The sequence below is a fragment of the Electrona antarctica genome, assembly GCF_951216825.1.
Source record: "Electrona antarctica genome assembly, chromosome: 1".
Taxonomy (NCBI): Eukaryota; Metazoa; Chordata; class Actinopteri; order Myctophiformes; family Myctophidae; genus Electrona; species Electrona antarctica.
Genome location: NC_136806.1, coordinates 48927085 through 48942935, shown reverse-complemented (window position 1 = coordinate 48942935; position 15851 = coordinate 48927085). Strand labels below are relative to the sequence as shown.

Genomic DNA, 15851 nt, shown 5'->3' with positions numbered 1-15851 from the left:
GGCGTTGCATTTCCTGCATACCCACACGTTGTACTCATACATGCCCGGGAAGCACAGCAGATGGCACCGATGGCATAAAAACCTTGACATGAGTGAGACGGGGGCAATCATGTCTGGGAAGCCGTCCTTGCAAGTTTGAACTGGTATGCTCACAATTTCCAGTAAACTGTGTCATGGTAAAACATTTACCATGACAGTTTATTTCTCAATCATTTTTGATTTTTGAAGAAAAGTTTTGGGGGTAAATGTTAGAACAAAAAGCACGTCAAACAGGTCAGAATTATAGGCTACTTGACAAGCTTCTTATGTTGATGAGCGAATTCACATTAGAATGGTGAAAGATATCACATACATTATAAAATAGGAAAATATATAGGCCATGCCAACTTTTTTGGCATGGCCAAATAGCATTGACGAAGAACTACTGCATTAGGCTACTGTAAGTTTTTATATCAAATATGTGCTGGGGACATACTATATTAGGATACTATAAGAGTTACCGTATATTTCAAATATGTGCTGGGGACATACTATATTAGGCTACTATAAGAGCTATATTTCAGATAATGAAAAAGAAGGGACTCCCGAACACTGTCTTCAAATGCAGTGAAGTAGTTTATTAGGGAACCAGCCGTATAGGCCGAAACGTTGCTGGTTCCCTAATAAACTACTTCACTACATTTGAAGACAGTATGCAGTGTGCCTTCTTATTCAGTACGTCGGGCACTTCTTTTTCTGTCCTTCTCCTATGCACCTGTCGCCTGTAGGTGTGAAAAAGCCTTGCTTTTTATATTTCAGATAATGAAATGTGCTGGGGACATACTACAGTATATTTAGCTACTATAACAGTTATATTTCAGATAATGAAATGTGCTGGGGACATGCCCCACGCATGTCAAACTAAAGATGTCAACTCACACAAGCATATAAATGCCACTATAACGTGCATCATTACCACTTGAAAACCAATACTTTTGTACATTTACTCAAGTACTTTTTGAATTGCAGACTTTTACAAGTATTTCTACATTGCAGTATTGTTACTTTTAAGTAAATCAAAGCGAGTATACATTTTCCACCAGTGACATTATATTTAAGACATGTAAATGCAGCACATTGGGATACTTTATATCCTGAAGTGAAATTGGCAGCGATGCTGTGATGATCATCTCACTATAAGTAGGATGGTAATAATTCATTGTGTAGTCTACGTACATCCTGGGGAAGTGACTGATAATTATAGTGTAGCTCGAGGAATGACATGGCTGCTGTGTGGGTTTTTATAGACACTACTGCGTTATAGCTTCTTGTAAATTAGAACTGTCAAAGTTGTGTTATCCGTAATACTACTACAGGGTGCGTGCGTGCGTGCGTGCGTGCGTGCGTGCGTGTATTACTATACTTGTGAGTAGTACAATATGAGAAATAAACATTGTGAGGACTATTTTCCTGGTCCTCACAAGATCAATTGTGTTGTGAGTGTGTAGTAGATCTGCTATTCTTCGGCTTTAGGCGCACGGATAAAAATGGCATTTGCACACTCTCTGAGTTACGGGGGTCCGTGACCAATGCCTAAACCAAACTGGGGGTCCTTGAAATTGACAAAGTTTGAGAACCACGGTTGATATTCCAGCTTGTTCACCAGTGGTGGTAATACAGTCGTCTACTACCATCTCCCTCCCTTACATGTTGTCTGATAGGACCCTGATAGGACGGTAGTGGGTACCTATCCAAGTTACTCCAGTACTGTACTTAGAAAGGGCCCCCAAATGTACTGTATATGGTTCGTGCCAGGGACCCTCAGAAGAGAAAACCTTTGTTAAATACAATTTCTACATTTAAAAAATAGCAGATGTACAAGGTCACAAGTGACGCACTGTGAGCTTGTGGATCTACTTTTTTGGGTGGTGCAACCACTCCTATATACAGCTATGTGTGTCCCTGGCTGGCTGGGTCTGTACGAGAACGAAAATAGCTTTTGGTTGGTTTTCACAACCAAGTGTCACTGTTGCGCAGCCACCCACCCCCAACCCCCCCCCCCACCCACCCACACACACACACACACACACACACACACACACACACACACACACACACACACACACACACACACACACACACACACACACACACACACACACACAGTATATATGATGATTTGGGGTGTTACAGTACAGTACAGTAGAGGGACTCCCTGGGGACCCCCACACAATAACTGTCATTTCTCAACCATTTCGGACGTGGGGCGGCTCGCCGGAACCGGCCCTGCCCCCTGGGCGTGTTCCTGGGGGTCTGGATGTTCCGGGGACCCCCAGGATCCCCCCGGGGACCCCCACATGGTATCGCCTATTTTCAAATGGCCAAAATGTATATAGGGCTGAAGTGTTTAATGTAGGCCTATGTTTTGTAATAATAATCAAAGTAACTTGTAAGTACTAAAGTTTTCAAATAAATGTAGTGGAGTAAAAGTACAATATTTGCCTCTGAGATGTAGTGGAGGAGAAGTAAAAGTATTGGACATTGGAAATACTCAAGTACAAAATATATACCTCAAAATTGTACTTAATTACAGTACTTAAGTAAATGTACTTAGTTACTTTCCACCACTGCTTATCAGTGTGACGACGTTGTCTGATAAGGCGACTCAAGTATGCCTACTGTGGTTGATTTCAGTACTTTGTCCACTGATGACGCAACCAGACAAACCAGAGCTCCACAGATAACAGCAGCTAGGCCTGCAAGTCTGCCATCTGCTGGTGATGATAAGAACATATAAATGACACGTTTGGCTGGTGATAGATATCATACTAGTAGTACTACTACTACTATACCACCACCACCACTAATAATAATGCACTTTATTTTGTAATGCACTTTTCTTCATGTTAAAAGGGGCTTTAACAAAGCAAAATACAAATATGCAGCAAAATGTGAATGTGGTCAATTGTAGACAATTGTGTAGGCCTATATAGTTATCTGCTATTTGCCCCCCAAAAACTTGGAAACTGTGACAAATTTGGAATATTTAACGATGATCTTATATGGAGGTTCCCTGGCACAAAATATGAGGGTTCTTAACTTCTTGACTTGAACATTTTGAGAACGACTGGTTTTAGTAGGCCTACAGAGAGGGACCTTTAGTGGACACCAGCAGATTTAGGAAAAAATCTTGAGAAAACGTGACAAAAATCTCCTCTTCTGGGGTTCCCTGGCACAAAGACTCTTCAGATTCCAGATGTAGGCCTAACTACATTTTGGGGGTGCTTGACAATGAACATGGAAAAAGTTGAAGAACAACTTTTCATTGTGAGATAAATAGTAGGCCTTGGTATTAGTAGTTTGATTCTTCTGTGAATAGATGGGGTAAGGGAAGTGTCTGTGAATAGATGGGGTAAGGGAAGTGTCTGTGAATAGATGGGGTAAGGGAAGTGTCTTCTGTGAATAGATGGGGTAAGGGAAGTGTCTGTGAATAGATGGGGTAAGGGAAGTGTCTTCTGTGAATAGATGGGGTAAGGGAAGTGTCTGTGAATAGATGGGGTAAGGGAAGTGTCTGTGAATAGATGGGGTAAGGGAAGTGTCTTTCTATAGCATTGGCCAACGAAAGTGATTTATAAAGGGAGGATCAAGGCATTTAAAGTTGACTGTAGGACTCACGTTTACACCACTAGGGGGACTCAAACGCCACAAAACGTAGTGCAATTTTAACCCCATGTAGCCTAGGCTACCTGCAGAGTGCATACTTGTGGAAACCACCACACCACCCACCCACCCACCCACACACACACACACACACACACACACACACACACACACACACACACACACACACACACACACACACACACACACACACACACACACACACACACACACACACACACACACACACACACACACACACACACACACACACACACACACACACACACACACACACAGCACATTATATTCCTAGTTGGACTGATATCACATTCAGAACATACAGGCACAGTGGATGAAAGCAAGTTGTGATTATGTGCTCTGGAACAAAAGGCCTTCGACACAGTTGACCACAGCTTATTTTTTAATAAAACATTCTGCTACGCTTAAGCCCTTCCAAACTGAAATGGCTTATCTGCTACCTCTCCAACGGTGACCAAACGACTTAAAGACCATCTTTCAAAGGTTTAGCCTGTGACTTGAGTGTTTTGGACACTTGGTTGTTTTTTAATTCATAATAATGACCTGAAAGCTGCTTGTTATGCTGACTGACGACTAAGCCAGATGAGGATGTGGTAAAGCTAGTTAAGCTACAGGCCCTTCGTAGCGAGGAATTCAATATTAAGAATTATGGCTCACAGACATGTTATCCACTTGTCCAGTGGCCCAAAACTGGGTACATCTTGTTTCCCAACTGAGGCCGTGCAAATTGGCTTTGCCCGGTATCGTCCTCAGGGGCCATGACTTTTCCTACAAAATCTACCATGGTTTGCATGTCAGATTGCACCCTGGGAGGTGGAACTATGGCATATTAAGCATGGTGAAGAGCAGAACAGCTTCCTTTATGGACACAGGTCAGCCAGTCTTATTTTATGTCGTTTTGACTATGCCGTCGTGTCATGGTTGCTTTGCGGCTAACCGCAGGGGGGCATGTTGGCCCACAGCACTTCTAGCAGTTGGGCTGACTCCCTCTGGACACGAGGTCAAGGACCCCCAGTTTGGTATGAATCAGCCCCCCCATGATCTCTGAGTGTGTACAAGAGTTACAGAGTACAGTACAGACCCAATGACCCATAGGCGTCCATGTGTTTACCAACTATCAATCATTTAGCTGGGGACCCCCTGGAACCTGCTCGTTGTGCCCTGGGGACCCACAATTTGAGAACCACTGCACTAAGTCAGTACAATTGCAGCTAAAAAATAGTTTATAAAATCTGTATTAAGGCTAGCTCTTATCTTTTTGAGAAAAGGGTCAAATTATGGCTTTCATAAAAATTATGCAGAATAAGAATGGCCATGTTTAATATGCTGTCAAGTTTTTTGTATGGTCTTTTAAAGTGTTTTATATAATCTTATGCACCAATGGCTGCTCTTTGTTTTGTTTGTTCAAGACAAAGGATGAAAGGAACCACAATAAGTCTGTTTTTATGCTTGACGTTCTTTTAGAAATGTGTTTGTTATATGTACATGCGCTATTCTTTTAAACCTAATGAATAAATCAAATCATACCAACCCAGGCTGACTTGTGCATTTATGGAAGCATGCATTCTAATATTTGACCAGGAGTATCTATACTTTGACTCAAGTACTGGGGTGGAGTTAAGTACTTTGTCCACCACCAGCTATACTGACCAGTGCATCCAAGACAAGTAACAACAGTTATAAATGTTTTTTATTTTATGATGGAGGGTGACATGCAGTAAAGGCCGTCGGGATCGGGAGTCGAACCCGCGGCACACTGCCAGACTGGATTACCAGCCAAGGTGCCTGGACCGCTGAGCCACAGCCCAGGCCAAGTAACACCAGTTATGCTGCTTGGCACCACATGGAACTAAACTGCCTCCATCTCACCCTGTCCTCTGCCTCCTCTTCTCTCACACCAACTAACTTCATACATGTCCTTTCACTACATCCATAAATCTTCTCTTTGGTCTTCCTCTATGCATCCTGCCTGGCAGTTCCAACCTCAACATCCTTCTACCGATATACTCACTATCCCTCCTCTGTAGGCCTACATGTCCAAACCAAACAACTTTCTGGTCTTTACAGCCCATGTATACATGCCCTTTCTCTGCCCCACCCCGCTCCTATTGTTTACATTGTATTTAGGAACCAAAGCTGTGTTCAGACACAAGACGGGTGTCAGACACAAGACAGGTGTCTTGAATGTGTGAACGCAGCCCAGTAAGGGCATATGGCGACCACGCCCCACTCCCCTCTGACCAAGCCCCTCCTGGTGCTGCGGCCATCTTGGATCCTAAACACAAAGTAAACAATGGGAGCAGGGCGGGGCCAAGAAAGGCCCTTAGAAACATGTGGTACACACTACACAGCACCGTTGAGTGATTTCCAACGAGCTCTTCCAAACGCTCAATGCTGCTCATTGTTTTGCCAAAACAATGAGGGGGGGGCGTGTCTCAAAAGCAGATAAAACATGCCGTCATCACATAAGCTCCTTCTCTTGAGTGTGTGAAGGTGGCTGATTTATCTAGGTGTGCATTCATTGGCTTGATGCTTAACAGGTATGTTGTCACACCAGTTTGACTCAGGCCAGGTGTGGCTACTAACTAAATCACGCACTCCACAACAGCAATACACAATATCTCCCAAATGTGGCTAGATTATGTAGGTCAGGTTTAACAATGACTTTACTGAGTAGTCAGATGAATCATTCAAATTTTACCAATCCACTCTTCTTTGCTCCGAGGCTGCTTCACCAAACGGACATGCTTAAAGTCCCCGTTTGCTTTTACAGAGGATCACACTGGCATCTACTTTGTCTCAGTTTAATTATGACAAAGTTGTGATAATATTCGAAAATGCAACTAGAAGGCTCTTCTATCTTCTGTCTGTGGTTGCAGTTTCAGAAGATGCAAGCTGCTAACCTTAGTAAACAAAATGGCAAGCTCACATGTCGAAATGACGCATTCTGAGCTTGTGTAATAATAGACAATCATAATTATCCCTATCGATTACATTGATAAGTTAGAGACCAACTCAGGGAAAGGAACTGGAGTAATAAAAAAAGATGCAGGAAAGAAACAAGATTGTATGCCATACATATACATACAGTACATAATAAACATTCAAAGGTAAAGCCAGGACAATGACCACAATGAAAATAACTAGATGTTTTCTCCTTTTGATGGCTATGTACAAATATACATGTCAATGAAAAAGTAAACATGCTTTGCACATTCAATGTCATTTTTAAATATATGTATGCTCCCGCTGGCCTTCTCTGGTCTAGTGTTTCATGAGAGAGACTCATTGCTCATTTGACTGTTTATAGTGTGAGCTGCAGAAAGTGTGAGTGTTTCTTTTCCATTATCTATTTGTGTGTATCTAGGCGCGAGGCACGGAGCAGCAGGATCCTCATTCTCTCACGCACACAGAGCTTTGTTTTGATGTTCTGAGCGGAGCAGAGTAAATAAAAACATGTGTTCAGATTTAGTTTTGGGTGAAGAAGCCTATACAACAGCCAGCCAGCCAAGCCCGTAGCGTGATACAGCATGGGAAACACACGGAACCACACCACTTAAGACCTTCAGGCCTGACGTCGAAATAAAAAAAACGCCCACTCGATGGCGCGCTATGAGCTTGTAGATCTGCTATTTTTCAATAGCTAAATTATAACATAATGTTTAAAACACCAAAAGGGGTTCCCGCCCAAAATGGGTTAAGACCTTCAAGTAGAAAGTCCTTTTTTGCAAGCTTACAGCACATGACGTACGTCACAGTAAAACATTGAAAGTTGATATTTGTTTTCTTTTTCAAAGGATGCATACATTTTTAATGTCTAAAGCAACTATATCGGAAATATAAGAGTTCATTAATGTCAGAGTTCTGCTCCCCCACCCCCCCTTAGGCCTAAAATATGCTGTTGTCTTCAGGCATTCATCAGTACACCTGCATGCTCCCAGTGACACTATAATTAACAACACTAATCATTTGTTGTACTGTAATGTTTTAATTTGTATCTCAAATAGATGACAGTAGCAGACAGTGTTCTGTTCAATTTGTAAAAAATATGTTTAAACAACTGATCAGGTTATAGTTTACTTGGTTCATATTTGATCATTTCTTAACATTTGCTTTCATACCAAACATGTCACATTAGCCAACTTTGTCAATACAAAACAGTAAATTGTTTGACAAAAATAATTTAAATAGTTATCAACTAACAACTATGCTATGGTATACACACACAAATGTTTGAAATGTATAACGTGAAAAGAAGCAATGACAAAATCAAAATAGTTTAGAGACAGCACATTAACATGCATGTACAGTACATGTACAGCACACGCACACACACACAAACACACACAAGAAACTAATATGATTTGCTACATACAGTAATGACCCTTGTACCGTGGTGATGGCACTTTACAGCATAGATTGTTGCTTTGCCGACTGTCGGGCAGAAACCTAGTATCTCCAAATTTAAATTTAAATGTATGTCCTATTTCGTCATACTAGTGTAATAAAGTATATCACACAAAAGTCTGTTTTGAAGTGAAAGTGGTTAAGTCTGTCTGTGGGCTTTATGGATATTGAACCAATGAAAAGTATTAACCAGAGCTTGTGACTAAATAATTGGCTCCATTGGAACACAGGTCCCTCACCCACACATTTCTTGAACAGTTTTGGACATACAAGGTTTCCACCCTGACAACAGCGACAATGTATACAAGAGCAATTCTGGGGATAGATGAGGGCTGGAGGAATCCCAGACAGACCTCCCATCACAGAGAAAAAAACACTAATGACAGACAGGCATTAACCTCAGATTTAAACACCACAGCTCCAAACCAGACCCGCTTAGCCGTCTGGTTGCTAAATGGTGCAATTGGTTGGGGCTTGGACAGCCTGCGGTGAGGGCTGTGGTTCCTTCGCCCCATGTCCTTTCTCTTTATTCTGGTGGTCGAGTTTAGGCGAGGACATGCCTTAGTCATATTTGCCCTTGCCAGCTTTCGGGTTGCCTTCATTCCACGCCACGTAAACAAACATAGCCAAAACCACATGGACCGCCAGCACCGCTACGATGGCAGCGTAGAAGTAACTGTCTTGACTTGACATCTTCATGGAACCTGAGAAGAAAAGAAGGGGTTTCAATGGCGAATATCCACCGATGGAGAGGTTGGTCTAGGCTCTTTCTCTCTCTACTACGCCGTCCTCAGACGAGCCCTCCATCGGCGTATCCGGTCTAGGCCTGGGGTAAAATCACCGTTTAGCGACGGTTCGGCGGACGGGGTTCGCATGACTTGGTCAAGTCTATTTTCGGGATTGCCAGCCATAAAAGGTTGAGAACCACTGAAATAAAGGATTAAGGGAAGCCGTCCCCCTGTTCGTATTTTTTTTAGACAGTGCCATCAGTTGCCGGAAAATAGATCTGCAAGATTGAAAGTGAGCTGCTCTTTAAGACTGACCCGACTCAACCTGTTACACTTGCCGAGTTGCCTGCTGGCACACAAGCAGACTAGAATAGACATGTCATAATCATAACACTAAACAATGATAATTCTTACATGGTAAACTTTACATTTCATATCACGCAATATGCACTCGTATAACTTTCAACAGCAACCCCCGAAAACTTATGTGGAGAATTTTTTTTTTTAAGTTGCGACCCTGTGGTATGCATACATAACCGCGGTATGTCAGTGATGTGGTCATTGCCTCCAGCCCTACTCCAGTCATCTCGTTTCTCCACACATCTGGCCAGTGGCCAGCTCATTTGTGCTTTCCGCACCAGGGTCTTTCTTCACCACATCAGTTTTTAGAGCCAATAAAATAGCCGACTTAATCTTGCTCATTCATGTATGCAGCTAACAATCCACTAGGGCAAGAAGTATTTCTTTTTTTTGTTTTACATATATTTTTTTATTCCCTATATTTTTACAAATCAAAACGAAGAATCACTCTAACCACGTAACCCTGTATTATACTTGGTTGTAGTACAATGGTGGCTACAAAGATTTTGAAAATAGCCGATCTACAACCAATTTAAAAAAGAATCGCTCTTCTCGCAATCGAGACAATAGTTTGAAAGAATCACATTGATCAGTATTTATATCGTCCAGCCCTAACATGATGCCATTTATTTTCCTCACTAAATAATTAAAGTAGAACATAATGCAGTAATTCTATGAAAACTGTTAACATTAAGAATCATTGTTAGGACAGACTGCATAAAACAGTTTCCCTGCACAAAAGAGTAGCTATATTCTACGGTTACTTTTTTCTTACAAAGGAAGGAACGCAAAATCCACTTAAAACTTACCCTCAAAGACGTAGGCCTTTGACGCGAAGTACAACCCTATGGGCAACGTGATCATCAGGACGGTGAAGAACAGCAATGTCTTCAAAGCAGACACCAAGGAGCTCTCGTTTCTGTAGAGAAATACAATTCAATATTCAATTAATTATTTTGATTTTTATACAGAAGACTGGCTGTGATAAATGTATCATCTTCAGCGCTTTAGAGTTGAGTAAATGTAAAAATATATATAATAAATATATACAGTAGGCTATTGTTTTGTACAAAATCATTTCTGGTTAGTAATACATAAAATTGTACAATTATGATATTAGCTATGCTATGATATTCATGAACGATATCAAAAATGATGACAAAACATTTATTTTGATGGTGTCTGAAATAAAAACACCACTCCAACATTGATTTCTGCATCCCATGAAATATGAATCTGCAATGTGGTTTCACTACATGAATGATCAATGTGGTTTCACTACATGAATGATCAATGTGGTTTCACTACATGAATGATCAATGTGGTTTCACTACATGAATGATCAATGTGGTTTCACTACATGAATGATCAATGTGGTTTCACTACATGAATGATCAATGTGGTTTCACTACATGAATGATCAATGTGGTTTCACTACATGAATGATCAATGTGGTTTCTTTCACTACATGAATGATCAATGTGGTTTCACTACATGAATGATCAATGTGGTTTCTTTCACTACATGAATGATCAATGTGGTTTCTTTCACTACATGAATGATCAATGTGGCTTCTTTCACTACATGAATGATCAATGTGGTTTCACTACATGAATGATCAATGTGGTTTCTTTCACTACATGAATGATCAATGTGGTTTCTTTCACTACATGAATGATCAATGTGGTTTCACTACATGAATGATCAATGTGGTTTATTTCACTACATGAATGATCAATGTGGTTTCTTTCACTACATGAATGATCAATGTGGTTTCACTACATGAATGATCAATGTGGTTTCACTACATGAATGATCAATGTGGTTTCACTACATGAATGATCAATGTGGTTTCTTTCACTACATGAATGATCAATGTGGTTTCTTTCACTACATGAATGATCAATGTGGTTTCACTACATGAATGATCAATGTGGTTTCACTACATGAATGATCAATGTGGTTTCTTTCACTACATGAATGATCAATGTGGTTTCTTTCACTACATGAATGATCAATGTGGTTTCACTACATGAATGATCAATGTGGTTTCACTACATGAATGATCAATGTGGTTTCACTACATGAATGATCAATGTGGTTTCTTTCACTACATGAATGATCAATGTGGTTTCACTACATGAATGATCAATGTGGTTTCTTTCACTACATGAATGATCAATGTGGTTTCACTACATGAATGATCAATGTGGTTTCTTTCACTACATGAATGATCAATGTGGTTTCACTACATGAATGATCAATGTGGTTTCTTTCACTACATGAATGATCAATGTGGTTTCTTTCACTACATGAATGATCAATGTGGTTTCACTATATGAATGATCAATGTGGTTTCACTATATGAATGATCAATGTGGTTTCACTACATGAATGATCAATGCGGCAAAATACAAAACCTGACATCATATTAGACCAGGGGTTCTCAAAGGGGAACCAGAGGTTTGGGCACTTCAATGTTATTTTTCTCCCCAAAATGTAACAAAAATAAAGAATAAATGTATAGCTTGGAAAATGGTCTGAAATACGTTAAAGTAATGTATATATCATTTTTTGAACAACCTGACTGCCCGTGGACAGTGAATAAAAGGTTCGGGCAAATGGAGTTTGATTTCAGGTTGCCCGACGGGCAAGCGTGTTTGAATGAGGAAGCAACAGTCTTCATTAAATATCATTGGTTATTCATGAAGAACAAATAATGCTACCTTTTTACAAGTAGCTCATTCAGATTTCCAAGGGCAAGTGGGCATGACCTTGGGCAAGTAGTACTTGACCTGTACTTGCTCAACGGGCAAGTGCCTCTGAGGCCTTAGTGTCGACCCCAGTCAGTTATTGAGGGGCCCATGTCCAGCTTTGAGGGTGTGTGTGTAAACACAAACACTGTCCTAAAACAAACATTGAATGCCATCGATAATGAATAGCCAGTTTTGAGTGTTTGTCCCAACATAAACATTAAATGGCCATTTTTTTTGTGTTTCTGTAAACAAACATTTAAGACAAAGTGTGGACGCAAATTGTGATTGGCCAGAATGAGATGTATGACCCTCACTTCACACAGGTGTGATTTTTATATTGTATAACATACTCAACCATTCAACAATTGCTAGAAAATACTACAAAACGTGTGGCTAGCCAGTCAGTGGCATAATGGGTAAATTTAGAACCGATAATGATGTTTCGTGCATGTTCAAATCATCAAACCATTTTCCAGAGCTAACTTTTATTTAGGTTTTCTCCTATTTTGGAGGGGGGAATACAATGTCACATTCACCCCAAGAGTTTGCACTGAATTGGGGTCCTCGTCCACTGATATGTTTCGCAGTGCTGCTGACATGACTTTCATAATCATTCATTGTTGAGACGGTAAAGTTAGTCTCGTTGACACAACAACGTCGTGCACTTTTAAACCCTACTGAACAAGGAAAACAAGTAGTTTGGCGGCTTGGCCTTGGCGTGAATTTAGCTGCGCAGTGAGTGGAAATGCCTGATGACGCGAGCTAATAATGCTAAGCTAGCTCGCTATGATGAAGCTGCTGTTATTGTATTGTTTTATTTATCTCACCCCCTGAAATCAGGCGCTGGTCCCGGCGCGGTGTTTAATGAAGATCTGACCGTTCCGTCCATCGCTGTTGTGGTTGAACGATAAGAGGATGGATTAAAGTGTAATAAAAATGAGATTATTTCATTCAGACTTCCAACTGTGTGTTGTAATGTTGTTTGTGGCTGTTTCTGGCTACTTCCCTTCCCCGTGTGGTCATGTGACACTGACTGTATGACCAGTGTTGCCAGATTGTGTGAGAGAAATAAGCAGCCAAGCCTATGAAAACAAGCCCAAAAGAAACCACATCAGATATTTGAAAATAGCCGATATACAAGCTCACAACGCGTCGCGATTTTAGTCCCTGCTGGCACAAAATATGTTTTAGATGTAGGGTCCTTGGACAAATAATCATGGAAATATAGTATACATTTGAGAATTAAGCAAGCCCAAATAATAAATATGCAACTACACTTTAGAAACAAGCCCAAATAAGCAAGCAACTACACATTTGAAACAAGCCCAAATAAGCAACTACAGTACTTTAGAAACAAGCCCAAATAAGCAACTACTTGAAAGAAGCGCACAAAACCGCAACATAGTAACTATTTTACCTTATTTATTTACAAGCAACTTTACAGAAAAATAATCCCAGTCGCGGACATGGCAACACTGACAGTCACATCACATTACATGACTAGTCTAGCACTCGCCCGCCACCTACTGTTTAGGAGTGTAATGCAGTGGTTCTCAAAGTGGGGTCCGGGGACCCCCAGGGCTCATTGAGGGCGTTCCAGGGGGTCCCCAGCTAAATTAGTTATTTAGAGAACCACATACAATTAGTGTAAACTGTAAAGGGCCACTTCACCACTTTTCAACCTCTCTTCATATAATTGGTCCTTATAATGATTATGATAAAATAGCAAAACTAATTCTACTCAGTCTGTGTCTCACAGGAGGGCTGTGGGCAGTTCAGAAACCCGTCCACCAGTGACATCGATGGGGAATCCAAGCTAATATAAACTGCAGGCTTTCTATTCCTGAAAAGTTGCAATGGAAGTTGCAAAAATGGAAGCCATCGTTCTTGCGATAATACAAATCTAAATATATATTTTTTAAAACTGCCAAGCCTGGGCCATGGCTCAGTGGTCCAGGCACCTTGGCTGGTAATCCAGTCTGGCAGTGTGCTGCGGGTTCGACTCCCGATCCTGACTGCATGTCTTCTCCCCATTTCCTGTCAGCCTACTGTCTGTCCCTCCATAAAAAATAAATTATATATATATATATATATATATAAAATATAAATATAAAAAATAAAGGCGAAAGCCACACAAAAAAACCCTGCCAAACGATGATGTCACTGGTGGACCGGTGGAAAACATGGTGGCATTATATCGTGAACATTAGTGAGGACCAATTAGACCATATGAAAAGATAAGGTAAGTTTAGCTGAGGACCACCTGTGAAATCCCTATTGGACCCCTCTGAGAACCAGTGCTTTACACAATAACAATAATTAATAACAATAACAAATTCAAGTAAAATTAGGTGTCAGAGAAGAGCACACGTTGTAAGGTTAAGGCATTCACATTCACAAGATGATTTGTGGGAATGAGTCATTGATTTAATCTGATAACAGATTATTTTTGTGTTGCATGTCTTTCCGTAAAATCTCTATGCTTTCTAAGTAGAATAGAATCTACATGCCCACCCCCATATATATATATATATACACAGTATATATAGAGTGGCGACAATCACTTTGGAAATCTGAATGAGCTACTTGTAAAAAGCATTATTTGTTCTTCATGAATAACCAATGATATTTAATGAAGACTGTTGCTTCCTCATACAAACACGCTTACCCGTCGGGCAACCTGACATCAAACTCCGCTTGCCCGAACCTTTTATATAATATATATAAACCAAAGTGGTTTAAGGCCAATGACTCGTTCCCACAAATCATCTTGTGAATGTGAATGCCTACCAAAGTGGTTTATATATATATATATATATATATATATATATATATATATATATAGAGAGAGAGAGAGAGAGAGAGAGAGAGAGAGAGAGAGAACCATATATATATATATATATATATGCGACGCGTTATACAGCTTTAATGTTTGTTTTTCAACGATGCTTGTTTAAGAAAACACCATAGACAATAGAGTGTATCTCCTCCAGGCCAAGGCATCCATACATCTTTGATGTATTTACAAACTGAACTCCCTGGGCAACCAGTGACCTCCAGGAAAGTCTGGATGGAAACCGAGGAAGGTCGGTGACGCTGGAGAGACAGCTGACCGCCAGGAAAGTCTGGCAGGGCAACAGGGGTTAGCAACCTCTGTTGCAGCACTCGCAAGAGGGCACCACGCAAGCTACAGACCGTACAAATGAGCAATACCCCAGAGTCTTTGATGTATTTACAAACTGCGAGTGACATCATCAAACCCGGAAGTTATGCAGGAACGCCTATACTGAGTGGCAAAAAAATACTTTCTGGCCTTGACAGCCCATGCATTCCAAACAGAAAAGTCCTATCTGATTGCATTAAACAAAAAAAACATTAAACAATGTTAAACTCACTTTGCCTGTTACTTTGCCACTCGATTTGCCACTCGATGTGCCATTCACTTTAAGCATGCGCATACCTTCTATAAAGAGAATTTTAATGTTTGTTTTGAGGACTAAAACAAACATTATATGTTATACTGTTAGAAAATTACTTGTGTTTGTGCCATGTGTAAGGAGTTATTCTTGCTATTTCTCTGTTCTTATGTTGTAAAAAGAAAATAGGATGCTCCAAAGCTTTTTCATCTTCATAAAAGTCAGAAATCACTCGACCAGGCTAATATCTCAAATGTATTATAGCTTAAATGACTGGTGGATTTCTGACTTTGGAAGAAGTCATGACAACGATTTTCTTTTAGAGCATTCTCATACCACTTGTCATGTCATGTCACGAAACAACTCACTCAAGAAGAAAAGATGGAGCTTGGAGGGAGAGGGTAGGGTGTTTGCAACCATCCTTATCCCTCATGGTTATAGACATAACATTAATACAGCACATGCATAACCAACACCCCCACATTCCCATGGCAATAAACTGC

At 40.5% G+C, this 15851-nt stretch overlaps 1 protein-coding gene across 1 annotated transcript; it reads right to left on the bottom strand.

Moving 5' to 3' along the window:
- Nucleotides 1–7649: 7649 nt before the first annotated feature.
- On the bottom strand, nucleotides 7650–12982 carry vma21 (vacuolar ATPase assembly factor VMA21). Its single transcript, XM_079503593.1, has 3 exons — nucleotides 12760–12982; nucleotides 9986–10095; nucleotides 7650–8792 (listed from the first exon to the last, which is right to left on the bottom strand). The coding sequence occupies exons 1-3, from the start codon at nucleotides 12819–12821 to the stop codon at nucleotides 8650–8652; spliced, it is 315 nt and encodes a 104-aa protein (XP_079359719.1). The 5' UTR covers nucleotides 12822–12982; the 3' UTR covers nucleotides 7650–8649.
- Between the last annotated feature and the right edge of the window lie 2869 nt (nucleotides 12983–15851).

What these genes read in the sequence shown, in the direction of transcription:
- vma21 (XM_079503593.1), bottom strand. Translation starts at nt 12,821, where the DNA reads ATGGACGGAACGGTCAGATCTTCATTAAACACCGCGCCGGGACCAGCG. An exon ending in CCAGCGCCTGATTTCAGGGG is followed by an intron (nt 10,096 to 12,759) that starts GTGAGATAAATA and finishes ATTTCTCTACAG; the next exon opens with AAACGAGAGCTCCTTGGTGT. An exon ending in AAAGGCCTACGTCTTTGAGG is followed by an intron (nt 8,793 to 9,985) that starts GTAAGTTTTAAG and finishes TTTTCTTCTCAG; the next exon opens with GTTCCATGAAGATGTCAAGT.